This window comes from Lathamus discolor, chromosome 4, assembly GCF_037157495.1.
Source record: "Lathamus discolor isolate bLatDis1 chromosome 4, bLatDis1.hap1, whole genome shotgun sequence".
NCBI lineage: Eukaryota > Metazoa > Chordata > Aves > Psittaciformes > Psittacidae > Lathamus > Lathamus discolor.
Genome location: NC_088887.1, coordinates 30,549,762 through 30,571,697, shown reverse-complemented (window position 1 = coordinate 30,571,697; position 21,936 = coordinate 30,549,762). Strand labels below are relative to the sequence as shown.

Below are 21,936 nucleotides of genomic sequence, written 5' to 3'. Positions count from 1 at the left end.
TGCCCAAAGCTCCCCGGAGTGCATCAGCAGTGATTACGCCTGCATCCCATCACTTTTCCTCTATGCCCAGCAAGGCTCTGGCAAGGGATCTGCCCCGCGGGAGGCCAGCAGTCGCCCTGGGCTCCTCGAGCAGCCGTTCTCATTGACACAGGGCTCTCCAGTGCCTTCCAGTATGTCATGATAGAGAGCTGGGTCCCGGAGCTGCCCGCAGCAGGAACTGGAGCTGCCTGGGGACAGCAGCAGGGGCTGAAGGAAACCCCAGACACAGCCAGACGGAGGAAGACTCCGGGTGTCTCTGGTTTCTACCAGCCATCTATGTGTGCCCCCGGTCCAGCGGCTGAGCTGGAGGAGAGCAGCGGTGCTGGACCCGTGCTGCTGCTGGGGGTCTCCCTCCCTCCGGCACGGGAGCTGCTGTGCACGCATGGCTGGGGGCAGGCACGCCACGAATTCACATTCTGCACAGCCTGCGGGGTTTCTGCACCGTGGATGGCCCCGGCAGCGCTGCCGCCCAGGGCTCGCTGCCCCAAATGGCTCGTTAGTTGGAGAGATGAAAGCTGTGACCCAGCCAGATCAGCACTGGGAAGGGAGAGCTCCTCTCCCTGGAGGAGGTTAGAGCGGGGGAAACACCTCGTTATCACCACAGCTTGCTCCTGCTCCCGCACCGCCCGGGCCGGGGCACGAAGGACCCCGCTCCCGCTGTGCCCCAGCCCCGCCAAGCCGCCAGGTGGCGCTCGCCTGAGCTCCAGGCGCCCCCTGTCGGCACGCGCGAGAGAGCGCTGAGGGTCCAGCGCGTCCAGAAGCTACAGCCGGCAGGAAAGGCAACAGCGCCACCAGGCGGCTACCGGCCGCTCCCTTACCGCACAGACACACAGACACAGACACACCGACACAGACACACCGACACAGACACACACACACACATAGACACAGGCACACAGACAGACACACACACACATAGACACACAGACACAGATACACAGACACAGACACACAGACACACACACAGAGACACAGACACACAGACACATAGACACACAGACAGACACAGACACACAGACAGACACAGACACACAGACACAGACACACAGACACAGACACACAGACACACACACAGACACAGACACACAGACACATAGACACACAGACAGACACAGACACACAGACAGACACAGACACACAGACAGACACAGACACACAGACACAGACACACAGACAGACACAGACACACAGACACAGACACACAGACAGACACAGACACACAGACAGACACAGACACACAGACACAGACACACAGACAGACACAGACACACAGACAGACACAGACACACAGACACAGACACACAGACACACAGACACAGACACACAGACACACAGACAGACACAGACACACAGACAGACACAGACACACAGACACACACACACATAGACACACAGACACAGACACACAGACAGACACAGACACACAGACACACAGACACACAGACACACACACAGACACGCAGTCTGTACCTCTGAAAACAGCAGCCTGGCTGCTTTTGGCAAACCGAACTTTCTGATTGCTTCCCCCCCCACCCCGTCAACTTTGCTCTCACATCTGTGTTCTGTTCACATAACATAAATCCCTCCTACAGCACTGGAAATCCCTCTGCTGACGTTAATTCCTTAATTTGCTGCCCAGATCTTCCCAACGTCTGCCACTAGCAGGTTTTTCAAACCCCACATATGATTTTAGGCTAAATATAAGAAAGAAATTCTTCCCTGTGAGGGCGGTGAGGCGCTGGCACAGGCTGCCCAGAGAAGCTGTGGCTGCCCCATCCCTGGCAGTGTCCAACACCCAGTTGGATGAGGCTTTGAGTAACCTGGTCTAGTGGAAGGTGTCCCTGCCCGTGGCAGGGGGTTGGAGCTGGATGAGCTTTAAGGTCCCTTCAACCCAAACCAGTCTGTTGCTGCCGGGTATCACTGCGATGATGAGGCAGCATTTCACAGAGAGGCACAAGCTCCCACTGCCCTCACTTTGAGACAGCAAAACAAAAGCCAGCCCCAAGCTGGAATTTGGCAGCACACTTTCTGCCCTATGGCCCCCTCCTCCCACCTCATGTCCCCCAACACAGCCTGGCATGGTGGCTGTGCAACCTCTCTTTAGCCTGAGGAGGATGGCAGAGATGGGCCTGCACCATGGGAGCTTCTCCTGCCCTGTCGGTGCTTTTAGACAGTGAAGATAAGCTGGCAGCGTGCTTCACTAGAGAACAAACAGGCTGTGGATTACGAGACGTGGTTTGTTATTTGCTATTTTTATTGCTGTAGAATTGACTCAGAGGCTGCCTGAGGGAGTAGCTGGTGCACCAGAGGAAGAGGAATGAAAGGGAGAAGTTGGTGGGATGGGAAATTCAGCCTATACCTCAAGCATATACTGGTGGATTGATGGACCTGCCATAGGCTGCATCTCTCTGAGGAACAGCAGGGCCCAGTCGCTCTCCCAGTGGCTCCAGTGACAGATTCCTGTGATCAAAGCATGTGGCGGAACAGCACAGTTGGCCTGGCACATCACTGAACACCACCAGCCTTATCTTAATGATCTCTAAGATGCATTCAGGGGGAAATGCATCCATGCTGCATTCAGAGGGAGATGGGGAGAGCTGAGCTTTACTGGGAATCTCCACCCAGACACAAAGCCATGAGCAGCAGAGCCACATGCCAGCCGAAATCTAGGCATAACAACCAAGCACCTGAATGGTGCCACACGTGAAATCAGCCAGATGTTTGAGCTGTTAGCAGATGACTGTCTCCACAGCAAAAATTACATCCATAACTGATGGCACAGTTCCTCTAGATATTGTTGGACATGACTAACTCCAGGCCAACAAGAAAGTCATGCCGTATAGCTCCTAAATCAAATAATATTGCAGTCACTCTGTGTAATGTAAGCCCAGGCCTACATACCCCATATTAGTGCAGCAGAATAATGCCTGCTCATCATGGGTGAGGCCCATGCTGCTTAGCTTTTCCAAACAACCTTAAAATAATGTATTTTTGTCTATGGCATGCAATGAGAAAACACAGTTAAGTACAGGATTATACTCCTCAAAATCACCTGTTGGACTGGATGAAGTAGGTATAAGGTCTTCAAAGCAAGTGCTTTTAACAGGAGTAGATTTATTTTTGTTGAGAATCTTATTGTGCCATAAAATTGCTTGTATTGTACATAGAGCAGTAGGAGCAGACATTGCTATACTTGAGAAAAAAGACTGTATCAGGTGGGCTCCACATTTTGGGCTAGGCACATTACGTTCTGAGAAGGAACGTAACCAAAGGTACGTCCTCTGAAATAATCTGGCTATCAATACAGCTAGCTTCTTTCCTTGTTTTCCATCAGGTTTCTCAAGCTTTAGATGGAGGGATAATCTCACTTATGTGTACACAGTTCTTGGCCTGTAGGTTCAGATGAGCACTGACTGCTGCCAAGCACGGAAGTGAGGTTCTTTGGTGTTTGTTTAGAAATGCTATCCCTTGGCAACAGGACGAAACATGCAGTTCACTTTATGGATGATACTGAACACTGACTACCAACCCTAACGGTTAACCCTAGGCAACTCAGAAGCAAGCATCAATTTATCACACTCAATTATCAATTAATTCATATGGTTTTAATACTACTGTAACGTGTATATATAACATGTTTATTCTTACTTTATGTCAGCATATGGGATATTATACTATGCCACAATGTGGCATGTATACTCTGCTCCATAAAACCTGTCTAATCCTTAGCCTTTTGCCAAATTGCTGCTTATTTTTATTCACCCGAGGCTGTAGAATTTCTGATGCATTACAGAGTTTCTCTTCACATTTACAGGAGAACAATGCCCAGGACAAGGGAAAAAAGCATCCCAATCTCTAACCTTCACATTCTTCCTGGAGGAGCACTGAAACTCAGAATAATTTTGGGATTCAAGAAGCTATATATATGTGCACATACGCACATACACTGAAGAGCTAACAGGTGTATTTATTATCCTTTAAAGACAAATGGCAAAAGGTATCAATCATCTTATGCAACTGCTTTTGTGGCTGTCCAGTTTACACACAGATGGGAATATGTTACCATTCCCCACAATGACATACTGAGACATGTGGACATAAGCAGGAGCAGTGCTGGACAAAAGCCACTTAGCTCACTTATGAGTTTGTGAAACAGAGCTGAACCCAGGCAAGGCTCATATCCCTCCCTCAGCCTGGCTCTGAACCTGTCAGAGATCCTGCAGTGTTGTGAGAGCTGAAAGGACAGGGATGGGGTTGCCTAGCATATTGCAGAATCTGGTCTTCAGGGAAGTAATTTACCAATTAAGAGAAGAAGAAATTTCCAGCTAATGGACTATGGTACTGCAGGGATTGGTGATTGCTCATGGTAGCAATTCAGCTGGGTAGAGAGCTACGACAGGTGGAAAAGAGGGCACACTCCTGCTGCAGTGACCCCTCTAGATGAGTCAGAGGGAAAAGGCTTAAGGAAGGCTCAAAGAGTGGGCTGGATTTCAGCTATCATCTTGGCAAAGTCAAACCAGAAACGTGGCTTAGGAACACAGGTGACAGAGCTCTTTGTTCTAGAAAAAGGAAGACTCAAAATGACCATTTAAAAATATATTTTTGAAATATGTGGTCCACTAAGAGTGAGAGGAAAACCAATTTACTTTATTTGCAGGTTATATACTCAGGAATGTTTTCTAATGCTAAGTTTGATTAAATACTGAAATGAGTTAAACAGGAAGGCATTGGGATCTTTATCAGTGAAGATTTTAAAAGATGGTCTGAAGTTGCTTAGGGAGCATCTTCCAGCTCAGGGAATGGACTATACAAGGTTTCAGACCTCTTCAAGCTCTGCCTTCCTGGGTTTCAGTGGTTAATGTGTCCAGGAGAGTCAGCTAACTCACCCCCGGCTGGAGCACAGCACCGTGGGCAGCCTCTGTGAGCAGGAAGCTACAACTGAAACAGCGAACTCCTCAGCAGTTGGGGTTCTGCAGTTTTCACATAGTTCAGAGACTCAGTTGGAATAGTGAGACTTTTCTCTCGCATGGCCAGGAAAGGCTTGTCAGCAAGGATTATACTCCAGGCAGACAGGAAGTAAAAGGTGCTGCCATTTAAATGACAGAGCCCACTGGTTTCCCCCCGACCCTATGTGTGACTTCAGAAGCTCTGCTTCTGGCTTTCTGTTTCTTTCTGGACTCTTCAAGTCAGGGGCTCCTCTCGGTTTGTGCTGCAGCTTGTATATGTAGCAGCATGATGTTAGCTGCGCCCAGGTGTTACTCCAGTTCATATATAAATAACCGGTACTAGCAGATGTTGGGAGACCAGGCTTGTGCCCACGGGCAGGCTGAGTGCCACAGGATGGCAGCCTTGCACCAAGCAGAACTGCAGACACCATCTCTCCACCTCCCTCTCCCCCTGCTAGATAAGCAGCTGGGAAAAGAGTCTTTTGAGGAAAACCACAGATTTTGAAAGCTGCCTCCCCTGTGTAGCTACAGCCAGGTACTGAAATCTCACTTCATAGGAACTGTCAGCATGTTTAGCATAGGGCTGAAGCTACCAGTGTTGTTCAAATGCTTGAGTTTGACAATGAACATTTCTAGAGCTGAAGCTATACAGCAGCCTGAGGCAAACACTGTGCTGAGCTCAAAGACTGGGCTGAATATCAATATCAAACAAACCAAACTGGGGGGATGAGTTGGTATGATCAAGGGTAGGGCTGTCACTCAGAGGGACCTCAGCCCTGCACAAAGGAAAGATGAGCCAGCCTTAAAACCTAACATTTTCTTCTGTATTGCTTGTGCCTGGTAATATTTTGCAAGAAAATATTCCAGTCTGGTTAAGGAAGATGTGTTATTGGTTTACCCTTTTCTTATGTTTTGGACTGTTGAACGACAATGCTTGTTTTTGAGGATGTTTAGTCAGAGTTGAGGATGTTTAGTCAGAGCTGCTCCGAACCTGTTGGTAACAGCTCCTTGGAGTGAAGGTGCATACAGGTGTCAAACCCAGGTTCACTCAGTTTCCACAGCTGGGCTACTGAGCTGGCTGCCAGCCAGACCCTCTCTTAAATTACTTGACAACACCCAACAGACAAAAAGAGAAACTGAAATTACCAGAAATAAAGACATGTTAGGAAAACATAAAGCTAAGGATGGTTTGGAGCAAAGAGGGGATGATGGTCTTCTCCTAACAGATGCATCCAAGAAGTCTTAAAATAGAGTTTATCCTGAAATAAACAGACTTTCTGCTTAGTGTATATAGAGATAAATTCATCACCAACTTATGCATGATACAAGTAAGGCAAAGTATCTCTTATTGTGTAGCATTAACAACAGAGAAGTACTCTAGCAAACAGATCCTGTGTGCTTCTCATGCTTGCCTGATGCACAGCCTATGCATTTCTTACAAAACAAGGTTCCCCAGAGCTGAATGGGCATCTTGGGAATTCAGGCTTCTGAATGAACTTCTGATGAGCAGAGAAATACTGCTCCTTCAGTTCTGAACAGGGGCAAGTGTGGGCTGAAATCTCTCACACAGAGCTCTTCCAGGAAAAAGTGCAGTCACAAATCCCAAGTTCATAACCCAGACATCTTGCCTGAAATATTGATAGTACAATCAGTTGGATGTTTTCCTTTATATTTGCGTAAGTCATAAGTCTCATAAATGAGTAGGTAGGGCTTCAATCACAGCAGCATTTTAGCATCTAACTTCCATTAGTTTCAGTGATGATAAAATGCCCGAATCTGAACTGAACCTAAATGACACTAACTCCTGGCTTTGGCCAAATGCCCTTACTGAGATGACAGCATCAGTAGTTCCCAAAAAGATCTTGGGCATGTAAAGGCCAGGCCCTGTTTTTGATAAAGCAGCAAATATCTTTTAATTTAACTACAGCGATTCTTACTTTTTAAGATGCTCCTACTGCATTTCCTTGTGAAGCTGCTTATGGCTGGCCTGTCCTTACAAACAATCCCCCTGGTTATTCAGGCTTCTTGCTACCAGGCTGTCGTGGTTTAAACCCAGTCAGCCACACCGTTTCTACTCCCCCCCGCCCTCTTTCTTTCCTTTCCCACCCTCCACCCTGGCTCCCGCAGGGATGGGGAGGAGAATTGAAAGAACGTAACTCCCATGGGTTGAGATAAGAACAGCCCAGTAACTAAGGTATAACACAAATCACTACTGCTACCGCCAGTAATAGTAATGATAATGGAAATAAAAAGGGAAGAGAATACGATACCACCCGCCGAAATGAGCCTGACTGAGAAGAGAGCACCCTTCCGGGTAACTCCCAGTTACCTCCCCAGGCATGACGTGCTGTGGTATGGAATACCTCTTTGGCTAGTTTGGGTCAGGTGTCCTGTCTCTGCTCCCCCCTGACTTCCCCTCCCCCCTGGCAGAGCATGAGGCTTCACAAAATCCTAGGTCAGCCTAAACATTTGAGCAGCAACCAGAAACATCGGTGTTATCAGCGCTGTTCCCAGGCTGAGAGTCAAAACACAGCGCTGCACCAGCTACTAAGGAGAAAAATTGACTGCTACTGCTAAACCCAGGACACAGGCTAGCCAGAGATATTGGAGCTTTCAGTAGGTACTCTCCTGTGGTAACAGCATTGTAAAACATGTTACAAAGATGTTGTTTCCCACGCTGGGTTATAGAGAAGCATCTAGAGAGTTTAAGTTGTGGTTGAGAGCCACATTGTGCCTCTGCTGAGTTGTGACTGAAAATTCCAAGTTACTCCTTCCAGTAGGGCGAGCAGGCTTTCCAACTGGACCTGGAGTTTTGCTGTTCTAAACCTACACACAAAGTCCCTGGAAAGCGGGCACGGCAGAATATGTCCCAAGGGGACGGTCACGGGGCTCCCCAAAGGGAGGGCCAGCGCCACGCTGGGAGGAGAGCACAGCACGCTGGAGGTCCCAACTCCCTGCCTGCGCGCGAGGCTGGCCACTTCCCTGTGAACACCAGCTCCCTCTGCTTGGATACATCCCAGCTCCCCTCCTAGAGCAAGCAGGGAGGCTGTCAATCACCTCTAAGCATTCCCAGGCGAGCCTTTTGTGTAGGACAGCACGCCCGACGGCAAGGGAGCAGGGGTTATACACAGGTAGGGATCCTGCTGCGATGGCACTGACGATAAGGGTAGACCTTGGACTGCTCTCCCGGTAGTCAGGGGAACGGCATGGGTTGCCAGCCAGCGAAAATTTATAAAAGAGCAGCAGCGAGTGGGAGAGCCGGCACTGCCGCCTGCCCCGCAGGCTCACCCTGCTCCCAGCCACAGCCGAGCATCCTTGCCTCAGCAGGCTCGGCCAAGCGGCAAGCCGGGCGGTGACAAACCCATCCACTGGCATCCAGAGAAAGAGTAAGTCACTGTCTTTGTTTCAGCTCTAAAAGGAGGGGGTAAATGACAGAGCAACGTTTAATAACTTGTATTATTAGGAATAAGGCCATTTCTCTTCCAGCACAATCATTTCCTTGCCAGTAACTCTGTCCCAGCAGGTTTTGCGTTTGGGTTTTTTTCAGATTTGTTGTTTTGTAGTCACGGTGAAATAACAGATTCTGCTAAGTTTGTCTTTCATATGTTGCAACTGTTTATGTGCTGTATCTGTGTGCCTTAGGTAATAATTAATAGCTTTATGAATAATAACCATGAAGAACAGGGGAATGATTTTGTTCCATTTTGCTAATACTTCTTCAGGCACATCTTTAAAGGAGACAGGAGTGTTGGTGGGAATTATTCCAGCTGACAGGAGTTGAGTCATTTTATTCAGTTAAAACTGCAGAAGAGCACTGGAATAGGAGGACTGGGGAAAGAGAAGTTAGGACCTGTGCTTAATTATGGAATTTGATTTGTCTGTTGTTTAGACTTGTGTTTTATTCTGCCATTTAGTTTATAAATAAAGCCAGTGATACAGTAGGACAAAGCAAAGGAAATACACCATCTCTATATAGCTCTGGAGTTGCAGTGGCAATGCAACATCCACTATGGGAGTGAGTGAACATGAGCTGAGATACCCAGCACCAGAAGTCCTACTCCAGAGTCTCAGTCTCCAGCTGCTTAGTGACCATTAACATTTCATGACAGCTTTCTATCATGTAGCTTAACCCCCCCCCCATATTTTTTTCTTAATTTAGGATTTGAACAATAGAAAATAAAGTGTTAAAATATGCATTTTGTACCATTCTCATTCATGAAGTAAGCATTATGGTTTGGGCTTGGCAAATCTTTAATTTAGTCTAATGCTTAACTTGAACTTTTGTCCAGGTCAGGTTAGAAAGAGAAATTAGTAACAAAAAGTTGCAGTCCAGCTTTCTTTCCTAAAGCTCACTCAGTGTCAATACCCTTGCTCCAGGGAGTACCAGGTTTAACATGAAAAAATTAGAATTTTAAAAAGTGGATTTTAAATTAATCTTAGCTCCTCGTGTGCTCAAGTGCTCAGCTTGTGCCACCAAGGGTAACTCCAGCTGTCAGGCAGTGTTGACCACCCATCCCTGCGACATCTGAATTCCCAGAAGGTGTCCCTTTCTGAGGACAGATGAACAAACAGGGATTTGATTGTGCATACCTTAAAATTGCAAGCCTTACTTGTAATGTGATGTGCTAGTGCATTCATGAGCATACAAATCCACAGTTTATACATGTGTATGCAGTCTTTCTTTCTGTAATCCTCAGACTCTAAATCACAGGAAGCACAATCCCCATAATGTATGTAGCTTACATACATTCAGTGCACTCAGAATCAGCACTAGTACTGAAGGAAATTGTATTTGCTAAGGCTCCTGTTTTACAAAAATAAATAAAATGAGCCTAATGGAAGGCAAAAGGCTTGATCATTCAAGATGCAAAAAAGAAATTTGTTGAAAAGTACTAATCTATCATTTAGAGTAGAATTAAAATCTTTTCACTATGTCTATATAACTGTGTACCCCAGGGTTTCTCTTTAACACAAAGCCAGGGCATGATTTTGTATTCCTGACACCTTTTGGTACAGGACTCTCTCATAAAGCATCAGGACAAGAGTTCAAGCCACTAGTGGCCCCATTATTTGAAAGCTGCAGAAGGCACAGCAGAGAAATATCAGTCAACAGACTGGAATAGCTGCCTGGTTAAATAGCAGCAGGAAGAAACTGTTTTTCTATAGTGCCTTCCCTCTGAGACTCTTAAAGCACTCCATAACCACTGAATAGAAAACTGGGTCTTGTAGTCATAGGTTGTACCAGCAGGCAGGATGGAGGCATGCTGCCATAATGGCACTGCTACAAATAAAATTCTGATATTTCATTTCATTAGATCAGATTTATACCACTGGTTTCAACCCACTTACATGGATGTAATGACAAATGCTGTCTATAGTGCTTGAGTGGGTAAGGCATGTTTGATCTGCTGCTGCTTTGTAAAGCTGAGCAGAAGAGTGCTCTCCTCTCAAATTGGTAAAGCTTTATACTACTTTCTTTTCACTTCTCACTTACGTAAATGCTTGTCTTGGTGCAATTCAAAGGTGAATACCCTGAGCAGTGTGGGTCAGCCTTCCCGAACAGCATGTACTGTGCACATCTCCAAGCTGGAACAGCTCCAGGCCTGTTCCAGCAAAGCAAATCCTGACACTCATCTTGGTCCCCTGCTCTTTATCAGGAAAAGTGCAGACTGCACATGTGAAGCAGGGCATGAAAATGAAGACCTTACGCATGCATCCTTTCTCCTCTCTCAAGATTTGGAATAATCGGGCTGTGACCTGCCAAGGCCAAGCTTCATCCAGCATTAAAAGGGAGGTATAACCACTCCCAATTCTTTGGGAGGACAGGACTTTGCTCTTTTCCTTGTGTTTTCTCCTATTAATCTGCCTCCCTGCAGTTACATGTCACAACCTTCCCCGTTGTAACATTTGCCTCTGGTATGGGCAGAAGCTTTGCATGGGATAGACAGGATTGACTGCTCTGCAGAGATGTTTTTAGATGAACTCTCTGTCCTGGAGGCTGTGCTCACCTCAATACCAAAATATACACACAGGAACATTTTTGAGGTTCTGTGTGTTGTTAAAACTCAACATAACAGAACTGCCTATTTTGTCTTGCATTTTTATTACTTCTGGGAAGGAATTTGTTCTGCTGCTCTTGAAAGCATCACGACTACAGCACTGGCTGCTCAGCCTAATGACAGCAGCCCAGGCTTTTGCTGCACAAGCAAATGCAAATACAATTTTCAAGTTATTGACAACAAGAAGGGATCACGCTGCAGCCTGGAAGTCTGTAAAACATCAGTTTTTATCACCAAGTTATTTTCCTGTATTTATCTGTGGAGTAACTAAATAAATATGGTAATTGTTTAAACAGAGATTGAAAACAAAATACTCTCTGCCATCTGCCCACTTAGGAAACTCCTAGAACTCCCACAGAGGAAAAAGGTCAGATACAGCATTTTGTTTCCCTCAAGGCCTGAGCCTCCCCAGGGCTTTCTGGTCAGATAACTCTGCAGGGAAGACTTAGGCTGTGAAGGAACTGACTGCATTTTACATAACCCTTTACATTTTCCTGTAATCTTGTATTTTAATACCTGTTTAGTTCAGTGGATGTTAAAAGCTATCCTCACCCTTTCTCGTGTGTATACCTGTTTGCATACCAGAGACGTTATTTCAGTTTACTCTTTCAAATGCTGAAGAAAGTACCCTTTAAATCCTCTAGGTAGTTACAATGAGAACACCACACAGATACTCACCAGTAGCCCTGTGCAGTCTTCAAAAGCCCCTTCTTCAACAGACATTTTACAGGTCAGACCAACATTAAACATCACCAAAAGAGTACACAGATGAAGGTAAGCCTGGAGCATGCCTTGCTCCTTAGGATAACAGGAGCTTGTCTGCACTCCTCCTCTCCTCCTGCCTTCTTTTTGAGGTTCCGGAGTGGCAGGCGAGTAACTGTACCTATGTCCTTGCTAACACCTTCACTCTGAAATGCAATGTACTTTTTTACACATTCCCTCCCATACCTGCATAGAAAGAGGAAAAGAAAGAGGCAGTCTTCGTAGTTCTTCTAAAAGCTTTTGGCATTGCCCAGCCTTTCATGCTATTTTGATCTAAATTGGGTGGTTTTGGTATTCATTCTGTGTACATTACTCAAGCTGCACAAGATTATATGGATTTAAGCTCCTCTTTGCTTAATACAGCACTTTCACATAGGCACATGCTAGCACAAGTGATCAATGATGGGTTTTAATTAGGGTTTTTTTCTGACTAGAGAATGGAAGAAAGCACCCTGTGAAGAAATTAATTATATAGGCTTTGGACTTCCATTGAATAGGATTAACTTTCCTTGAGACAGTAGCATTCTCACACAACAGTCAAAGGCTTTTTATTGCTTTTTTTTTTTTTTTGCAATTTTCTTAATACACAGATCTGTAATTAGGAAAAAAAATAAAATTAGTGGAATGATCAAAGCAAATTCAGAAACCTGAAATGGCACTATTACCGAATAAGCTTTGAAAATCTCCTTTAGCTATTGAAACCTGTGAAGAACAAGGAGCATGGCTGGAATCATATACTAGAAAACTTTGGGGATAAAATGTAATAAAACAGGGGTTTCAGTGTTGGAAAGAGGATACACAACTAAAAACATGCATGGCTGAAGCAATCAAACTGGAACAATTTTCTGCTGGTTCCTATGTCTAGTGTGATTTCCACATGAAAAGTCTCCCACTCAGGAAAGAAATAAACAAATGATTTGCTAGATTTAGATCACTCAAAACTGTTTTTTTCAGAAGCAAGCAAAATTTACCTAAAATCATTGTGATTTCTGTTTGCTGCTAGGCAGGGAATGCAGCTTCTCTTCTCCCCTCACTATCGCAGAGATCCCAGCTCCAAAGCAGTGGCTGCCTTACCCCTCCCCAGCTCAACATTGCAGGCTGGAAGGACTCCCAAGGCAGCTGCTGCGATCTAGCTTTTCCCCAGATTTTGCAGGGAAGGAACAACTCATTACTGAACAACAAATACTGGACTGGATATAAACCACACAAACCAGAAGCCAAAGCAGCAGAATGGGTGGCTCTCCTAGAGAAATGCTGTTCTTCTTTCTTACTTTCTGTCAAGACATGCTTGTAAAGTCATCAAAAAAACTACCACAGAACCTCAGTTCACTTTTTCTGTATGTTTTGCCCTATTAAAGAGCTTCCTGACTTGTTGAGAAAGGCTTCCCACTCCTTCCTCCTCCTCCATTCCTCCATTCCATATCTGGCCTGCACTTGTCTCTCCTCCACCCAGCCCCTTATCACTATCTTTCCCCCTCCTCTCTAGAGCTGCCTCCTTTGCCCACAGCTACCTCCCTATTCCACCATCAAGACTGCTGCTGCTGTTTCTTCGTCGCCCACCTGCATCTGCTGAGTCTGTGCTCTGGGGTTTAGGTACTGTGTCTGGGAACTCCTAGAAATGCTTTACTACAGACTTACTTAGGTGTTAGAGAGCTGGTAAGCTTTGGTGCTTAGAGCTGACCTTTATTCCCTGTTCTCCAAGTATTCAGCTAAACAGCTGGTTATAACAAAAAGTCCTCCAATCTGGGGGGATGGAAGAGCTTCCCCTCAATGTCAACAAAGACTTGTCTAAAGGAATCTATGAGGAAAACCAGTCTGAGGTGTTTTAATGCTGTAACTGGAATCTAGTCACTGGGGAAACAGTGTCAGTTGTTTGGAGGAAAACTGCATCAATTATCAGGACTTCCCATGTAGTGGTGGTACTTTACCACTGCTCAGTGAAGCTGGGTAACTGCTTACCCAGGCATAAGAAAAAGCAGGCATAAGAAAAGATCTCTGGGGCAATACTAGTTTTACTTGCCTCTTGGGTTTTTTTCCCACTTCTAATTAACCCAAGGTGATATTACTTCTGCTGGCAGTCATCTCGCAGCCTGGCAGATTCTTTTACTAGAAAGTTTAAACCAAACTTTCAGCAATAGCACAAGACTCCTATAGTGCATATCACATTTAGGCTATGGAGCCATTCTGTGTTTTAATCAAAATGTACTTACAAGTCAGTTCGCTGCAACTGGTTAATGAACAAGTTCAATAATTTCTGGTATCATTCAAAAAGATACAACTCAGAACCATCAAGCTAGTGCAGTTCAGTTTTATCTATGCTTTAGCTCATTTCTTCCTTGCAGGCAGCTCCCTCCACCCTCCAACCTTTTCCCAAGACTTAACTAGTGCAGACAGCGAAGTAATTTGATTAAGAGACACATAATGCACATTTTTCTGTAAATAATTAGCAACTTAAGTAAAGGTGCATTGCAGGTGACTTTGACACTTCATGGAGAAACAACCTGCAACATATATTTCATTGCTTGCACATCACTCACCAAAGCCACCCAGAAAGTACATACAAAGAACTGAGTTTATAGGAGTGTTTCTGCACTGCAGGGAGCAGAAGAGGATAGCAAGTATTTCTGGAGATAACATTTCCTGGAATGCCAGTATTTAGAATTTTGTTTGGATTTTATGGATGGAACCCATATGAACTAATGCTATCAGCTAAGCTAAACTTGAAAAGGAATTTTCTTTGGCTGGCTGCAAGATAATGGAGAACTAAAGGTTTTCTACTCTTCAGGTACTGAAAGAAAGAAAAGGAATCAGGGGTTAAAACAAACGAGGAAGCATCACAGTATTTTATTCTAATGTTTTTATGACTATTAATTCTTCACATGTTTTGATGCAGGTGGGAGTTTGAAATGCAAAAGTGTTTGGTCTTCAATTAAAATTTCCTCCCTTTAGTTCAGACTCATATTGTTAACATTGTCTAGGTTCTTGCAAATGTTATCTCCACACCAGATAAATCCAAATAATTTCACTGAGTTGTGTAAGAGTAGTGATATTACAGGTTTCTGATTTATCACAACTGTTAGCCACAGTTAAGGGCTGAGAAAATAAGCACAGTGTGGAGGTTTAGTAATAGGATTTTCATGGTGATGCATGATTAGATGCTTAGATACTGGAGGCCAAATTAATCTAGAAGTAATGATACCAGAACAGCTACAGCCTGGATGTGTCTGACCTTTGAAGTTAAACATTAGCTAAGAGTTGGACTGGTATTTCTGGTATGTTCCACAACATGGATGAGATATTTAAGCATTAAAATGTCTGTATCCTTCATTTAAGGAAACAACATAGCAAATTCAGGGAGTACATACAGAATTAAATCATGTTTGAGTCAGTTTGTTTACATTACATGGGTCTTGTATAAGAACATCCATAATGTGCCAGACCAATTATCCATCTGTTGAGCAGCCACCTCCATGTGCAGCTGTAAGCATGTAAGAGAGATTTTCAATAGGACAAGAACAAGTGATATGTACTGCTCTATCTTTCTTTGCCTCCAACTATTTTGAGCACAGGGCCTTCTGTATGCAGGTGTGGTGCCTGTGCACATGATAATCGCAGTGGACTTCTCACTGAGCTTAACCAGTCCTGCCTCGAGTTGGTGAAAACTTTCTGCACCTCAACATCTTTTGCTAAGGATCTGCAAGTCAGGTGTGACCCTACTGGTTTTATTTGAGATGTATTGCTCTTGTGCTTGGGACAAGCAGTGAAAAACTGATCTTTCCCCATCATCTCCATGTTATTTGTGCTTTTATAGGTCACCACTACGTCCTGCCTCAACCACCTCTTGTCCCACTTAAAGCTTTACCTTATGTAGTCCCACCTTACAGGCATGCCCTTCAATGTCTCATCACTTTTGTTGCTCTTCTCTGAACTCCAGTCCTGTGGTATCTTTTCTGAAATGGTGGGATCTGAACTGCAAACAACAGGCAAGTGTCAGCAAACAAGTGATTTATGCAGTAGTTCAACAGCACCATCTTTTTTTCTCCCATAATTTTCCTATTACCTCTTGACAACTTAATTACTTTTTTGAAGCTGTTAAGCAATGAGATGATGTTCTGCTGTAACTGCCTATCACAAGCTAAAGATCTCATTTCTGGAAAGGATCCGATGGCAATGTCTGGCCCAGAGTCTACCATTTCTTATGTGCAGATTTTTCTCGCATGTGCATGTAACTTTCCCTTTTCTTCCTTACTCCAAGGATGGCAAGGCTCTGGTCATTTACAAACCATCACAGTTTATACAGATTCACTCACAGGAGACTTCAAAGAAAAAAGGTAGACCAGATGACTATATCCTCTCTAAGTAAGAAATGTGGAAAGTAGGACACAAACTATTCTGTCATGATGCAGTTTTGTGTTTTTTTTTTAATTTAGTATCAGTCAAAGGACACTCTCACTTGAATTTTCAGCAGGAATTGAGCTTAAAACATTAAGATCTAAATTACATACCTGGTAAACTACCATGCATACAATAGTGCTAATGACTAAGAGAACTTTAGTGCGCTCCTTTAATTGTCTCTTGAATGACCATGAAGTTTATAGCAGAAGATTCCATTGAGTAATGATGGAAGATTGAATAACAGACAAAACCAATCTCTTTTTATTCCTGTTTATCTGGTTTGTTTCTCCAAAACTGCAGGTGTATTGCCATGTTTTCTGAGGTGAGGAGATATGCATTCTGGACATGGATCAATTTTTTCACATGCTAAGGACCAAACTCTGCCTACTGCATGCCCTTACTGCTGCCTTCACTAGGACTTGCCACTTTTGGTAGAAATGTGATGCTAATGTCTCTTGTGCTTCAAAACAGTTACAGTCAAATCAGACAAACTTTCCAACATGTTACAGTATATATAATTTAACCACCCTTTCTTTCTTTCCCTTTGCCCATCATATCCCACACTCAGTTTAAAGGGAAGGTTAGCACAGCCCTTACTTAGCAATTCAGGTGTAAAACAAAACACTTGTCTTTAGTCCCCTCAGACTGCCTCATTTGGTGAAGCGGAGAACAGGATCATTTGCCACCTCTATCTGCTGTTGGGAAGCAGACAAAGAGAAAGCAGAAAGGAGAAATGAGGAAGAGGAGTCCTGCTCTTACATTCACACTGGGGAGGCTTAGGAGGTGCCTGGATAGAGAAGAGGGTGTCCAAGCTGCCCTATAAGCAGATGAAACTATTTAGAGCAACAGAAGAGTGAAGGAAGAATCCCAAACATGAGTCACAATTAATTTTTCTGAATCAGTGTAGCTATGCTTCCCCTCTAATGCAGGGCAACCTACAAAACTGCAATATGGTTCTGAACAGACGAGACAGTGAGTGAGTGCGAAAAGCAAAGTAATATTAACCGTTAAGTGGTCTTCAGTATAATAAAGAAACTGTTTTTCTTCAGTAGGTAAAGCCAAGTGGTATAAATCACTGAGTAAAAGGAGACACTTGGCAACTTGGCAGCAGTACTAATGAAGCCAATAGCCTTCTCTGCTCTCTCCTTTTGGCTGGCTCTCCTTTTGGCTGGCTTCCTTGGCATACACATCACTGGCAGTTTTGTGAGAAGTCAGAAGAACCATACGCTAATTTTCACCAAGGAAAACACAATTCGCAACTGCAGCTGCTCAGTGGATATCCGTGACTGCGACTACTGCCTGGCAAACTTGATGTGCAATTGCAAAACAGTACTGCCTTCTACCATGGAAAAAACTACCTACAAGAGCCACCTCACCATTTGGTTCACAGACACTTCTGTGCTGGAGATGCTCCTCAACTTCACAAGGGTGTGGGATTTGAAGCTGTCCTTCTGTGGCACCACTCCTCTCCCAACAGAATACTTGGCCATTTGGGGACTTCGAAAGCTGCGGGTAAAAAAAGTCAAGGGACTGTTTCCAGAGCAAAGTGTAACCATCTACAGCAGCAGCAACAATGAAAAAGAAAACTCACTTGCAATGCATAACAAAGACAGGCAAATGCTTGCACATATTTCTTTTCTGGATACCTCTCTTTTCAATGGATATTCTTTGCTGAAGTCATACAGTGTGGAAAACGTCTCTAGTATCATGGAGCACTTTCCCAGCCTGCTGTACTCTGATGTTTCCTCAACCTCAGATAACAAGAGCTATGTTGTAACATTCATTTACTGAGTTATTTAACATATTCGGTAGTCAGAGGCATGTTAGACTGCTAAGAGACTGACAAGACTTCTTTAAGTCTGTCTGGTTTGGCTAGAAGGAGCTGTTAGGGGTTGGACAGTTATGACTGTGACAGCACTCTACAAGGAGGTGTTTAAAGTAAGACAGATTCATCAGACTGATTCAGTAAATGCTTTCTTGAAGAACAAAGAAAACGTGAAATGACTGTTTTAGAAAGCACTGGTACAAATTCTTTTTATATATTGTAAGCTAAGAATTGATATCTACAGACAAGTTTTGTTTTAAGGTAGCACCTCAGACAGAAAAAGACATAACCATGTACCCCCAGTTGTAAAGGAACCTGAGCCTCCCAGCGAGTCACTGGGGTTAGCTGGCAGCTCAGGAGGTCTCCAGGTACAACCCCCTGCCACAGGGAGGACCACCTCTGTGATCAGGCTTCTCAGGGGGTTCTGCAGTCAGGTCCCAAAACCCAAGGATGGAGCCTGCAGAACGTCATTCGGCAACCTGCTCCACTGCCTGCCTGTCCTCTTGGGGAAACTTTTTTCCATGGATGGACCCCAGCCTCCTCTTCTTCAGGCTGAGCAAGCCCAGATCTCTCACACTGTTCTCACTGTCACATGCACCAGGCCCGGACTGACCATCTTGGTGCCTCTCCACTGGACTGCTTCAGTTGATCCATATTCTTCTTGCACTGGGAGGAGCAGAACTGCCTGCAGTACTCTGTATGGAGTCTAGTAAGTGCTGGGACAAGGAAAATAATCCCTTCCTTCCACCTACTGACCATGCCCCTGTCGATACAGCCCACTGCTGGCAGGTTCAATGTGTGTGAGGTTGTTACAGGTTACTCAGAGTAGGAGTGCAAAGGTGTCCTTGCCCTCTGGTACTTGGTCAGAGCTGGGAAGCCTCTGCTGGGGCTGGGTGACACAGCCTGTTATGAAAGCAGGGATGGGCTATGCAGATACCCTCCAACCTCAGCACCCAATAAAGGCATGTTTAGATGACCAGGAAGCTGTGTTCTTTGCCAAGCCACAGCACACACCATGGGAAAGCACATGGGGTGTGCTGACACCTGCAATTTCCCTAAATGCCAGGAGCTTGACTTCATCTTCTGTGATAATGGCAAGCTACAAGGAAGCAAAAAAATCCCATCCAATAACTTGTCTGATAAGGGAGGCGAGGCTTCTGGTAGACGTAGCAAACAATTTTTAGTTGCATTGCGGGAAACATATGCTGGGACTATTGATATAGCACACAGTCTGATCCTTGCCTGTTTCTGCAGCATTTGCATTCTGTGAGGTACAAATAAGACCAGGAACCACCCATACAGTACAATACAGGCCTTGGAATAGTAAGTCCTAGCAGTCTGGCATCGCAGCAAAGAATTACAAGAAATCGGGATAAAATATGTGTACTGAGGGGAATGGCTGTCAAAATTTTGAGGAACCAATGAGTTTGCTTCAACAACTTTAAAGAGGGACTTCTTTTGTAACTCCAATCAATGTCACAGCAGTTTTGCCAGGAAGCAAAACTTAATCTTCCAGAATACTTAAATACACGCGCACCTTCCGTTTCTGTGAGCTCTCCCACTCAACTCAACCACCTGGTAACTACTGAATTAATGGGGTCTATTTGCAACCACAAATTAACGGATTTAAGCACGTGAGTGTTTGAAGGCTGGGGACTGAACTCGGTTTAACTCAACCAGACAACTATTAAATCAGCTGTTGTAAAGGCCTTGTTTCCTTTGTCAGCACCTGGGCAACAAACTGCAAGCCTTCTCCCCACATCATAAATATTTCTGGTGATACCTCTCACAACTGTGTCATGGGTCACAGAACAGTCAGGAGCAGGAGCTGGGCTGACAGAGACTGGTGGCAGGGGGGTGGTGGTGCTCTGGGCACGTTACATGCCTGGAATTTAATACAGACACAGGCAAACCATTTGTATTGTCTCCCCAGGCATCCCATGCTCCAACTGCCTCCAAGAACACGAACCTTGCCTTCACAGACTAGCTAGGCACTAATCCTGCACAGAATGCTGTTGTAAATAAAAACTAGAGCTGGCACACACAAGTTTACTGATTTCTGAATGTTGTCAATGCCCTCATCAAACCTAATTCAGTGAATTCACTGAGGCTCTACTGCCCTCTAGTAAAAAATGGGCTGAATAGCACAGTACTTCCACATTGCCCTGATAGCAGAGTCTGGCTGCTGCTGCTGTTCAAAATTCACACCCGCACTAGTAACTGAAAACGTTGGGAAGAAACCTTGTTGGGAAGAAACCATATGATTAATAATTCCATGGGCTTGTAAACACCGCAAACTACAGTTTCTGTTAGTTTTGCCACTGTAGTATTGTGAGTAAAACTGATGCAGAAGACCTTTTACCCCGGTGTCCAATTAAGCACTGCAGAGATTTTGCTGGAATCAGGAAAAAAATCCTCCTCTCAATTACATGTGCAGCAGAAAACCACAGCACCAATGCTGCAGTGATCTTTTCAACTCCCCTGTTCTTCTCCAGCAGATACCAAGAACCTGATTTTCCCAATTAGAATTTTATATGGTTTTGCCATATAAAAGTACTGCATTAAAAGCTTGAAGAATTTCTTCAAGCAATGCATATAAAACGTATCTTAGACTCATAGAATTGTAGAATGGTTTGGGGTGGAAGGGCCCTTAAAGCTCACCCAGTTCCAACCCCCCTGCCATGGTCAGGGACACCTTCCACAAGACGAGGTTGCTCCAAGCCCCGTCTAACCTGGCCTTGAACACTACCAGGGATGGGGCAGCCACAGCTTCTCTGGGCAACCTGTTCCACAATCATTGTGAATTTTATTAGTTCTGTTGGCACAGGTTTTGTTTACCTGCATGTGAACTACGTATAGCGGTGCATTAAGCATCACTCTGCAGAAACAATTATGTGATTTTGTGAATCTGTATTAAATCCCACTGTAAGATGCTCACACTCAACACTGTACAGCATTTGGTTATATATTTATAGCAGTTAATATTTATATACACAACGGTTTCATTCTCCATGTATGGAAGTTCAACCTGTACATATTTCTCAGCTGTTAACAATTACTGGATATGCCAATCAATGGAAACTGAGGGGAAGGGGTGTTGTATCAGAAAAAAAAAATGGAGATAGCAGTTGTAAATTTACAGTTTTCTTTCCTACCAGTAATTCTGGTGTGACTTTGGAAGTCAGAAGAGATTGAAAACAGCACAAGTGACGTGATTAGATATTAGGAAGACATTCCTCCCTGTGAGGGTGGTGAAGTCCTGGCACAGGTCGCCCAGAGAAGCTGTGGCTGCCCTATCCCTGGCAATGTTCAAGGCCAGGTTGGATGGGGCTTGGAGCAACCCATCTGGTGGAAGGTGTCCCTGCCAGGGACTGGAACTGGATGAGCTTTAAGGTCTCTTCCAACCCAAACCATTCTGTGATTTGATTCCTATGGGAGATCCTGCTGTGCAGCCACAGTGAGAGGATGCAGGGCACCAGCCAGCCCCCAGCATTTTCTCCTAGACAGACCTCTAGACGGCTGGTGGGGGTTGGGGGGCTGCAGGATAGTCTGTGCTTCCCGGTATGGTTGGAAGGCTGAAAAAAAAGAGTCCCTCCAGATCCCAGCTCTTGTCCCTGGGGAGGCTGCCTTTAAAATTCCATCGATTTTCTGGCATCTTCCACCAAGCTCGTATCTTTTCTTCTAGCCAACACAGTGGCCACTGAGACCGGTTAAACCGACTTCTGAGGCTGCCGCCAGCACAGGCGAACCGAGCTCAAACAGCCCCGCACATGAAAGACGCTACTATTCAGCAGTAGCGACGAGCCCACGTTGTTTCGCCCGTCCCGGCCAGAAGCCACGATCTCCTCGGAAAGAGGGGCCGTCCCGCACAAGCCGTGCAGGCTCGGCCGACACCCGGCTGAGGCGAGCA

At 45.0% G+C, this 21,936-nt stretch overlaps 1 protein-coding gene across 11 annotated transcripts; it reads left to right on the top strand.

Moving 5' to 3' along the window:
• Positions 1–7,944: 7,944 nt before the first annotated feature.
• On the top strand, positions 7,945–20,073 carry EPCIP (exosomal polycystin 1 interacting protein). 11 transcript variants are annotated; one of them, XM_065676834.1, is made up of 4 exons: positions 7,945–8,371; positions 10,643–10,779; positions 11,693–11,818; positions 17,251–20,073. In XM_065676834.1, the coding sequence occupies exon 4, from the start codon at positions 17,318–17,320 to the stop codon at positions 17,990–17,992; it is 675 nt and encodes a 224-aa protein (XP_065532906.1). In that variant the 5' UTR covers positions 7,945–8,371; positions 10,643–10,779; positions 11,693–11,818; positions 17,251–17,317; the 3' UTR covers positions 17,993–20,073. The 11 variants fall into 11 exon arrangements, with proteins under 11 accessions (XP_065532906.1, XP_065532908.1, XP_065532904.1 ...); XM_065676836.1 differs by lacking the exons at positions 10,643–10,779; positions 11,693–11,818 and adding an exon at positions 16,502–16,523; XM_065676832.1 differs by lacking the exons at positions 10,643–10,779; positions 11,693–11,818 and adding an exon at positions 16,502–16,523 and having other exon boundaries at positions 16,837–20,073.
• Positions 20,074–21,936: the final 1,863 nt, after the last annotated feature.